General features: G+C 44.1%; 1 protein-coding gene across 3 annotated transcripts in view; it reads right to left on the bottom strand.

Moving 5' to 3' along the window:
• The window catches only part of ADCY9 (adenylate cyclase 9), a 131297-nt gene extending 119570 nt beyond the window's left edge, over positions 1-11727 (bottom strand). For 2 of the 3 annotated variants that reach the window (XM_003790833.3, XM_023513809.1), the window contains exons 1-2: positions 11332-11727; positions 9380-11112 (exon numbers count right to left, since the gene is read on the bottom strand). In XM_003790833.3, the coding sequence (XP_003790881.1) occupies positions 9380-11069 (1690 nt within the window). In that variant the 5' untranslated portion in view covers positions 11070-11112; positions 11332-11727. The remainder of the gene's footprint in view (positions 1-9379; positions 11113-11331) is intronic. The other variant, XM_023513810.1, reaches the window with a different exon arrangement.
• Positions 11728-11743: the final 16 nt, after the last annotated feature.

The raw sequence follows: 11743 nt of genomic DNA on the forward strand, positions 1-11743 counted from the left end.
TCACAGCAACCTCAAACTTCTGGGCTTAAGCGATTCTCTTGCCTCAGCCTCCCAAGTAGCTGGGACTACAGGTACCCGCCACAATGCCAGCCTATTTTTTGTTGCAGTATGGCTGGAGCTGGGTTTAAACCCACCACCCTTGGTATATTTGGGCTGGCGCCCTACTCACTGAGCTACAGATGCCGCCCAACCTGGCTATTTTTTTAGAGACAAGTTCTCGCTCTGGCTCAGGCTGGTCTCAAACCTGTGAGCTCACACAATCCACCCACCTTGGCCTCCCATGTGCTGGAATTAGATGTGTGAGCCACTGAGCCCGACAATTCCCTCACTTATAAAACCGAGATAATAAGAGGTCCCTATCTCCCAGCCCTGCATCTAATATAATCAGTAAGTCTAGTGCATATTAGTCCAGGTGATTATTTGATTAGCATTCTACTTCCTCTTCTAGGATATACCCTCCAAGAGGGCAGGGGCCACACTCTTATCTCCGGAACCTAGTCCAGGCCTCACAAATGGTAGGGACCTATTCAATATTTAATGAATAAATAAATGAGTTTACAGTAGAATATAGTAGAACTAAATGTCCATTGTAGTTCAAACCTTAGTCAATATCTCCAGAGTCTCAAAGCTGAAGACTTTCCCATAATTTCTCAACTATCAAGGGTCACATCACATTAAGTACTTCAAAGCTCTGGGGACCTGAAGCAGCCCAAGCAAAATAGTGCCTGAACTCCCAACAGTTTTTAATAAAGAAGTTGCCAAACTTGGCAGCCACAATTGAAACAGAGAAAACTATCAGTGTTTTATATTTTGGACACTTGCCCTTTTTAATATGAGAAACTGACACAATCACAGTCCCCAATGTGTTCTGAGTTTCAGTACCAAATTATACAAGATGTACATCACCAAATAGAGTGTAGGGAAAAAGAAACACCCTTTAGTACAGCACAAAATGTGACTCAGCCAGATGGAAGAGTGAGTTATTGACTGGCTGTGGTGACCAAGCCACTATGCTAATGAGTGCTTTCTTTAAATTATCTCATTTGATTCTCTCAACCCCTCTCTGACAGAGGTACCATCCTTCCTAGAAATTGTAGACCCCTAGGTAGTTTGCCAAAGGTCCCACAGTTAGGAAATTACAGAACTGAGAACTAAATCCAAATGTATCAGAAACCAAAATCCAAGCTCAGCACCTGTGGCTCTAGTGGCTAAGGTGCCAGCCACATACACCTGAGCTGGCGGGTTTGAATCCAGCCTGGGCCAGCCAAACAACTACAAGGGCTGCAATCAAAAAATAGCCGGGCATTGTGTCAGGCGCCTCTAGTCCTAGCTACTTGGGAGGTGGAGGCAGGAGAATCACTTGAGCCCAGGAGTTAGAGGTTGCTGTGAGCTGTGATGCCAAGGCACTCTATTCAGGGTGACAGCTTGAGGCTCTGTCTGAAAAGAAAAAAAAAGAAACCAAAATCCAAACAGCTAACCACTAAATCTTACCACCACAGGGTGACCCCTTCAAAAAAAATTCACAAAAACAATGTTGATGGTTTTTAGCATCAACCTTAAACATCACCAACAAAAGCTTGGCAGAATCACAAAATATTTTTTAAAATTTTATAAGAAAAAGTAAATGTAAGAACTAAAGGCATTTGCTCCTTCCACAATAAACATGAAATGTCCATCGTAACTCCAGTCTGAGTTGTTTTATACACGTGAGAATGCATGTTTGGGTGCTTTATACAAAACTGTCAGTCTTTCTGTCTCACAGTTAGGTAGGGAAGCAGTTCTCAAAGTACAATCTAGAGGTCTCTGACACCTTTGCAGGGCATCTAAGAAGTCAAAACTATTTTCTCAGCAACACTAAGACAGCATTTGCTTTCTTCAGTGTTGACATTTGCAGTCTGCGAAAGCAACAGTGGGTAAAACTGCCGGTGGCTGAGCACACATCAAGGCAGTGGCACCAAACTGTTCTAAGTACTGGATGTGTTCTTCACCACCAAACACTTGCAGAAGGGGAAAAAAAGCTGCACTTCAGATTGTCCTTGATGAAACAGTGAACACTAATGACAGTGTTAGATCTCACCCTCTGCAGTAGTCTGCATGACAGAACAAGAAAAGCACCAACAGCACTTGTGTAGCACGTGGTCTTCAAGACAAGCAGCTGTGCAACTGTGCTTTTGCGGAGGAACATCACTAAACAAACTATGGTCATCCAGACTTGGGTATGAGCAGATGGTTTCTGGGAAATTCAATGAAGTAACCCTGTCATTTCAAGGAGAACAACTGACAGTATTACAGTATTCATTGTCAGTGATAAAATTTAAACTTTCAAGTGAAAAGTAGTATTTTAGAAAACTTATGTCACTATGAAGTCAGCTTCCCACTATAAGGCTTTACTAATGTCAACATTTGGAGGATCTGCATAATTCAAGCAACCTGTTTTCCAAATGACCAGTGCATGATGTTGCAAATTCATGCCAAATAATATGCCTGTTACAAATTCATTCAAAACTCTAGTGGAGTTTACTGTAACAGTGTACCAAAAATGATCACAAAATTTCAGATTCCATATTGCAACTCATCCTTAAGAAACTAGTATTTGTTGGGTGTTGGTACAATACCAAACAAAAATATATCCACAATTATCTATAAAGAGTATTAAAATGTTCCTCCATTTTCCAAAGCCAGATCCAAAGCCAGATTTTCTACACATTCTTCAACATACTACAACAAATTAAATGTCAAAGCAGTTAAGATAATTTAGCTGACACACTTAAAAATCATTAAAATGACAGATTTTTGTGTATATTTTACCACCTTAAAAAAAAGCCTTTTTCACCTTTTAAAATTAATCCACACATTAAAGAGATTTTCAAAAATGTAAAACAATGCCACTCTTTTCAACAAGTTTCCTTCTGTTTTTGAAAATACATTAAAAGGTTATTTATATTAACATGCAAAGGGTGCGATGGGTTCATTATTATTTTTACATAAATTATAAAAATTGTTTTTAAACTTCTCAGTTTGTTTCAGCTTTTTTTTTGTTTTTGTGATAGCTTCTCACTCTGTTACCCAGGCAAGAGTGCAGTAGTGTAATCATAGCTCACATCAACCTCCCTCAGCCTTCCAAAGTGCTAGAATTACAGGTGTGACCCACGACACCTGGCCTGTTTCAATTTCTAATGTGACAAATATCAACAAATAACCTGCACAAACAAAAACTCTTTAGTGCCCCAAATTTTTAGGAGTATAGAGGTCCTGAGGCCACACTGGCTTACGGAAAGACTTATAAACCAATTACAGCTACCCCTAAGTAATACAGACCCAAAATTTTACCCCATTCTCAAATCTGTTTCTGTCCTACCCTCTGGGACATACCACTACTACTACCACCAGCCTCTTGCGGGGAGGGGGTTGATGTTCCAACTATTTTAAAAGGTTGAGCCTCCTCCCTTAACTCCATGGAGCAGATGCTGGGCTTTTTTTATAAGTATAATGCTAGCAAATGCTGGGAGGAATGCAACAAAAGCCTGATTTCCAAGAGAGGCAAGTTTCATGAAGTACACTCTTCTTCACCAAAGGTGACTCAAATTTAGCTACAGGGTGCTTAGCTGGCACATCCATAAGACTGACATAAATGTCACTGCCTTTTGCCATCTTCCCTGGGGAAGACCACCCTGCCCTGGGCCCACTGCTGTCAGTGGCAGCCTCCCCATTCCCTGAGGCACTCCCTGGCACAGCACACCTGAGCCTAGATGTCTAGAGTTCACATGTTAGTTCCCTTCCTATTCCAAAAACTCTCATCTCTTTGTAAAATTCCCTCTAGTGATGCTAGTTCCTGTTAGAAAAGGTCTTTAGGTATTTAGGCACCTCAAATGCAAGGCACAAATGATGCTCAGAGCCAAATGAATGACGCCCCCCACTCAGTCCAGCCCTTCCAGTGTCAGCAGCTTTCTACCGCCCCCAACAGAGGTGACCTGCAGAATTCTCATGATGAATGATCACACGCTTACAGTATCGAATCCCAAGAAAAATACCAATGTGTTTAAATCACCAACCAACAGAAAGAGAATTCAGGCACACATAGGCTTGTGTACACTCCATGTCCATGCCTAGAGAATTCAATGGGGTTTTTTCTTCGTAATTACTATTCCACAGCAAAGCATACAGGCAACACTGCCTAGTGGGTAGAAACATAATTATTATCTGAACCAGGCTGCCTAGTAAACAAAAATCCTTAACTTTTTTACTTGTTCCTTTTTCATTTTTCCCATTCTTAGTAAATCTACCTGAAAAGATTACCTTCCTTCCTTCATTTTTTTTTTTTTATTTTTGAGACAGAGTCTTACTTAGCACTTTGGGTTGAGTGCTCTGACATCATAGCTCACAACAATCTCAAACTCTTGGGCTTAAGCAATTCTCTTGCCTCAACCTCCCAAGCAGCTGGGACTACAATTGACTGCCACAATGCCTGGATTTTATTTTTTTTTATTTTTTGCAGTTTTTGGCCGGGGCTGGCTTTGAACCTGCCACTTCTGGCATATGGGGCTGGCACCCTACTCCTTTGAGCCACAGGCGCTGCCCCAGAAAAAGAATTTTTAATTCCCAAAGCTCACCCCTTTAAATAGGAAAACCGAGTATAAGTCCAAAATCTTTCATACCTGCTTTTAATCTCAAGAAGTCAGCCCATTACAAACCAACAGGAAACTCTGCTCTGTACATCCAACTGCACCCCAAATTGGCACTTGGCTGGGGCTCTTAGCTATCAGCTGACAGGTTTGTGTCCATAAGTCAAAAGGGAGCCCAGACTTCCAGTTTGGAATAGGTATTGGCTAAGGCTAACACAGAAAAAGGGCCCTGATTCACTAACAGTTTGAGTGGCCCCAGACAGGGCCAAGACAGGAACTCTTCTAAGAAAAGGCAAAGGTCACAGTGTAATCCCAACACGCTGGGAGGTGGAGGCAGGTGGATCCCTTGGGCTCAGGAGTTTGAGATCAGCCTGAGCAAGAGTAAGACCCCATCACTACTAAAAATAGAAAAACTAACCAGGCATTTTGGTGGGCACCTGTAGTCCCAGTTACTTAAGAGGCTGAGGCAAGAGGATTACTTGAGCCCAAGTTTGAGGTCACTGTGAACTACGATGCCTCTTCCCAGGGCAACAGAGTAAGACTCTGACTTAAAAGAAAGAGAAGTAAGGGAGGAAGGAAGGAAGAGAGGGACGGAGGAAGAGAGAGAGGAAGGGAAGGAAGGAAGGAGAGAAGAAAAGGCAAAGGTCTCAGTCACAGAGGTGCCAACGAGTGACAATCTGTCCAACTGCATACCAGTGGATCTCTCTCCTAGTTGCTCCACAGCCTAAAGTTTGGCTGTGAGAAAAAGCTTCTTTTTATTTCTGCATCTAGAAGCATCAAAGCTACCAGACAGTCCTTTCCACAATTGGTGTTGATTTGGAATGACTCTCCTATTTTCCTTCTTTATTCTATCTTCCTAATATTTACAGGGAAAAAAAGATTTCTGCAGATATGTTCTAACAGTTTCACTTTCTGTCTTCATGACCTTTTATCTTTGATAGGAAAACCCAATAGTTCTAGATAATACACCTCACCTTTTTTGCTTGTGACCCAAAACAGCCGCTATTCCCTTTGGTCTAGTGGTAACAATACCATGGAAGGGCCCTTCTCCCCATCACTGAATCAGACCCTTTCCCCTTATCTTTAATAGTTCTCTCTCCCTTTTTGGATTATTTCCAATAGCCTAACTCTATGCTGAAAATTCCTTCAACCATCTCTTAATGACTAGACACCCCATGTAAGATTAAACTCACACACACTCTCCCACCATATTCCATATCCCCCTTCCTGCTTTATATTTTCTCCTCAGAACTTAAAACAAATTTTATATCTTACTTATTGTTTGATTCCCCTACTGAATCCTCTATTAGAAATCCCCCACTAGCAATTCTATTATTAATTTAAAATTTTCCCTCCTTATTATGAGGGCAAGAACCAAGAACCCTGGAACCTAGAATTATGCTTAGCACAGAATAAATTATTTGCTGAATGAATGAAGGAACAAGCCAGGGGTTCCAGGCCTCTTTTATATTCTGTAACTCAGTCTCGTGTTCTCCATTCATACTCTAGAACCTCAAAGGACTCTCTCCCATTTCTAACTCCAAATTATTTCCAGGTCAGTTCCAGAAACTTAAAATGCCATCCCCCATTCAAATAATCAAGGTTCTCCCCTCCTTCTAGTGGTTTATTTAAATGTGGCTCCAACTCCTGTCAGGTTGATCTTCATAGGCTCATATCTACCTCTCACCTCCATGGCTACAGCTGTTGCCCTGGCCCAGGCCACCATTACCCCCACCTGGTATTATTTAGTCTCCAGTCTTACCCCTTCCAACACATACTCCCTAAACCTTAAAGAGTAAGCTTTCAAAAACTGCAAATCAGATCACCTAAGCCTCCTTCCTGCTGCAGCACCCAGAGCTCCCCATCACCTGCAGGATCAAATCCCATCTCCTTCCCAAGTTACCCACTGCCTTCCTCATGCTGAAGAATTATGTACAATTGCCCGACCCCACAGAGAAACAATGCCAAGCCCTTCCCCCTGCTTTCTTCTCTAAACCTAGTGTTCTTTTATCCCCCTAGAGAGCCACAGGCTCAATCTGAGGGTGCACCTCCAGCATAAGCACCTCTCTAAAGAACTCCCTAAATCTCAGACACACTCTACAACAACATTTATAACTGTGAGCTTGCTGATGCTGGGGATAACACCAAGGATCCATCTTTGCATCCACACTGCCATGTGCAAAGTATGCACATGGTAAAGGTTTTAGAGTGAGTGAATATGCAGAAATGCTGAAACTCCACCTTCCCAAAGAGTCTGTTCAAATAAAACCCAAGAGTAGCTTCCTCCCATGTCACCAGGCTGCTTCTAGAATCCCCTGCTCATTCTAATCATGTTCATTTCTACAGAGTCCTCTACTGGGTCTTTTTAGCCCTGTTATTAAAAAAGGGGAAAAGAGAACGAGAGGTTAAGGCTAATACCTAACCATGTAGGAAAAAACGTGTAAAGAAAATATTTCCCACCAGCCCAAAGACAGAAGTCTAAAATAAGTGTGACATACAGAAGCTTCACCTGTGTATCAAAGGTTTTCTGTTATCTATGCTATTATCTCAATTTAGCAGCGTTATACAACATGAGGACAGTTCAGAAAGAGTCAGGAAGTTGTGTAGACATACTTTATTCCTGGAGTTCTATCCACAAAGGTTTTCAAACTGAGTTGAGGAAAGCAAAAATCATGAAATCATGGTCTCGAAGAAACAGTTAAAGGAGAGAATACGATTTAAAAAATCAGCCGTTTAGCTAAGCCTTGGATCTTTCCCTATTTCCTATACAATACTAAAACTTTCCTTTATACATAGACAATGTACACAAATTTAAAGAAAAAAATGTGCCAAATTTGCACAACTTGAGATTTAAAAAATCAACAAATTCATTCTCTAGCATTTGTTTGGGGACTTTTTGCATATTTGTTTTGTGGGGGTAAGGAGGTCAGTGTCATATAAACTGAAAATAAAATTACCAATAAATTAACAAAAATGGGTATTCCCAAAGATTCAATAACTTGGTGATTTATAAACATACTTAATAATTACACCTGCTTTTATTTTTGAAATTTCAGATAATACACTATACAAAGGACAGCTTACAAAATCACTATCATTGTCCTTTGACCAAACATACTTAGTTTAAATAATGCAGCAAACTCCCTTCTCTTGAATAGGTCCCACAATCCCCAAGAACAGAGCCTGTAACACTCAGGTCCTAAAATGCCAAAATGTCAAGCAGGGGTTACATCCACACCCCAGTCCACTGACACCTTCAAGTTTAAGAGCAGGTTCCACCCTTCTAAACAGAAAGACACTTTTCACAGCAGGATCTTTCAAGTGAACTGCAAAGCAAAGTTTCTGACCTCAGCACAGCCCGTAAAGCTCTCTAGGTCAAGGAAATTCCAGGTGAAAATATTTTCCTCCTACGTCCATAAATTCTCCAACTAACAGAATTAATGAATCAGGAGAAGGATAAAGTACCCTTGCTAATAGCAAAGCCAGAGAAGAAAAGAAAAGGCCAATTGAGCACACAGGATTATTTCAAGGCTGACAATCAACCTATACAAGCCCAAACTCAACCGCTGCAGTCTCTGGTGGAAACGACTACTTCTCCCATCTCCAATTTAAACTATTCTCTTTCGGAGGTTCCCCTTTCCCCAGGGGCTTTTAACAGTATAATTATGCAGCATGTGGGCAACACAAAATAGAATACAGCTTTGCAAATGTAGGCTTTTAAAAATCAATGTTACTTTCTCTACATACTTCCAAAATAGATGTTCCCCTCAAACCAGAAGATTTTAGGAAAACATAAGAACTGTTTAAAAGGGGGGGAGGGAGTAGATTACTTAGAATCCTTATTTAAGATACCACTTATTATTTATACATCACTTCCTGGACCTCAAAAATTTGTGTCCTATATAAAAATAAAAAAGAAAAGAAAAAGTAGCAGCCCAATAAAAACATGCAAAACAGCAATAAGGAGTATAAAAGCAGGGACAAGGGGTCAGATTACAAAGCTGATAGAGTGAGAGAAACAGAATTATCAAGGCTCCTCCAGGGCCATTTCCCACATTCAAACCACTTGGTGGCTTGAAAAGTTCAATGTTCTATCAGACTCAGGTGTACAGTATATGCAGTAAGATGAATACCACAGTAATAAAGCGTCCTTAAATAAATGAAAGTCAAAAGCTGAAAATGCAAACACTTCTTAAAAAAGAGACCTCAACAAAAGGCAGTGTACACTTGGAAGTGTATAAACCCATCTAATCCTCCCAAGTCCTGCAGGACAGAGATAATGTCCTATGCCTATTTTTACAATAAGCCAAGTAAGGCCTAGAGAAGTTTTATTCTTCACATTTTTTTGCAAAAAAGGCACACAGAAACATTTGAATGGGATTTAAGGGTGGTCAAATGAAATGCCAAGGTGATTTCTTTAAGTGCTCAGAAGTTTTGAAGGGCTCCATACCCTGACATCCATGGATATGCCCCCCACAACTTCAAGAATGTCAACAGCCAACTGGTGATCTGTACATTTTCAAAGTTCTCTTTCCTTCCAAAGGTCTCACTAGGACAGCTCTGCCACAGTATCCCTTTCTGCAGTGTGAACAGATCTGTGTGATACATGACACACACTGATCCTGAGATTCTCCCTTGATAAAGTATCCTGAAACAACTGAGCTGCATCCCAAATCGGATGCTAAAAGGAGATTATTTTTTTCATTTCATACAAACAGGATAGGGAAAGAGATGACAAGGCAAAGAGGTGCACATACCTTTCAACTGGTCAGCAACCACGCTCTGGCCAAGGCGTTCGATAACTTTCCCATCTTCCATTTCGTACCGGTCGTCTAAGTACTTTGCAGTAGCTTCAGAAATGTGAACCTTGCCAGCCACTCCCAGTTGCTCCATGAGGTTGGCCAAGTTCACATCATTGGACCACACATCGAATTTAAATCTCCTCATGCCCAATATGCCACATAATACGGTCCCCGTGTGAACCCCAACGCGCATGTTTACCATTTCTTTCTTCTCCTGGCAGAACTGCTCGATGGCCTTTATCATGCCTAAGCCCATTTCAATGCAGCAGTAGGCATGGTCTGCCCGGGGCTCTGGACACCCTGCCACACAATAGTAACAGTCTCCCAGAGTGCTGATTTTCTCACACTTGGTCTCTTCACAGAGCCGGTCAAAGCGACCAAACAGATCATTCAGGAGACCCACCAGGGCATGAGCAGACTTGTTGGCGCTCATCTTGGTGAAGCCCACAATATCTGCAAATAAAATACTGACTTCTTCAATCTGTTGCATCTTAAAAGGGCGGAATGCTATAGGAGCTTTCTGTATGGAAGACTTTTTCTTCCTGTTCTTGGGGCTTGAGGTGGCATGCCTCTTGGCAGAATTCTCACTCTCTTCATCCCCCTGTCTCATCAAGTCATCAGCTATGATTCTTGGCATAACAGAATGGATCATCCTCTCTTTGAGAGCTTTTTCCACTTCCAGATCTTTCCCATGCATAATAGACTGTCCCACCTTTAGGAAGGTGCTCCTGGACCTCACCTGAGACATGATGAATAGATGGATGCCAATGGCGTGGACACAGCCATGGAGCAGGGCCCTGCTCAGCAGCTCCCAGTGCAGGGCCCCAGCCGCCGGCCAAGGAAAACAATCTTCATCTCGGAAATGATAGCCAAAGGTCTCAAAAAGAACAGAATAGGCCACCCCCAAAAACAAGCTCAAGTACAAAGGTAAGTGCATGACTGTGTAGAGCAAAAAGAGCACTTCAATGCACATGGAAAAGCTCCCCACTTGAGATAAGCAAGTGTCTGTGGGCTTGACTGCGCGAGTATGATTGGAGCTGTCAACACGTCCTGAAAGAGGCGTCAAAACCTGAAACTGCGCAGCCAGGGTCAGGGAGAACACCAGCAGGGTAAGAGCCAGCGACGTCCACGCGTAATGCCGGGCATACAGCTTGGTGAAGGTAAACAGAAAAAAGCCCACACACACCACGAGGAAGCACAGTGCAGGGGCTACCATGACAATAAGTTTGGATCTCATGTGGACAGAAAAATAAATGCTCCAGAGAAGGCAGGCGAAGCCGATGTAGAAGAGCGCATACCGGAACCGGCGCTGGGTCTGCGGGAAGCAGCGTTCCAGGCAGGCCTCCTCCAGGTTCACCGAGTCGAACTTGGGGTCCCACCACCGGCTGGAGGCCCTCTCGAACAGCTGGGGCAGCTTCTTCTGCCTACGCAGGCGGCCTCCGCCACCCACTCTCCGGGGGACCCCCCCGGAGTCCCCGGAGCTGCTACAGCTGGAGGAGATGCTATACTTGCAGTGTTTGGGGTGGCTGGAGGACAGCTGCTTGGGGTTGATCTTGACCCGTACGCTGTTGCTGTCTCCGCTGGAGTCACAGGTCACCTCGGTACTGTGGTGGTGCAGCAGCTGCTGGTGGGGCGGAGAAGCCATGTTGCCGAGAGCCCGTGCCTTCCCCAGCCGGGGTCGCCAGTACCTGTAGGCAAACAATGAAGAGTTAGTCCGGGTTTCCAAACACACACACACAACCCGCTGAAGGCCACCGGGGCTATGCCCTTCCTAAGTGGTGGCTCCACTTGCTTCCTAAGCAAGCGGCTTGGAAAGGCACCAGAAGCTCACAAAAACCGTCGGTAACGGCTCATCAGTGCCTCCACCGTCCCCCCTTCGAGGCGGACGAGAACCATTTGGGACGGACCTAGAACACCGGGGGTCCCGGAGCTTGGCCGCCTTCGTCCCGGGGGCGCACGGCTCGCCCCGAGGGTGGCCTCAGCTCCGCGCGGCTGCTGCTCCTCGCACGCCCGCCTGCTCCAACTGCAGCTCTGGAGGGAAGTTCAGACCTTGAGCGCTCTCAGCACCGCGAGCCGCTTGCGCAAAAACAACTCTGCCGGCGGCGAGAAGCCCTTCATCCTGCAGAAAACGGCGCTCCGATGCGTCAAAGGCAAAGCGCGGACTGACCCGGGGCCGCGGCCGGCCGTCCCGGCTCCGGCGCCGCAAGCTCGGCGAACTCCGTCCCGCGTACCTGGGCGGTCGCCCCCAGCGCTAGGAGCCGTCTTTGCCCTGGACGTCGGGCGTGGGGCTGGGGGGTCACCCGGCCCGGAGTTTGCGGG

Source organism: Otolemur garnettii, unplaced genomic scaffold, assembly GCF_000181295.1.
Source record: "Otolemur garnettii isolate 467f Iridium unplaced genomic scaffold, OtoGar3 scaffold00044, whole genome shotgun sequence".
Taxonomy (NCBI): domain Eukaryota; kingdom Metazoa; phylum Chordata; class Mammalia; order Primates; family Galagidae; genus Otolemur; species Otolemur garnettii.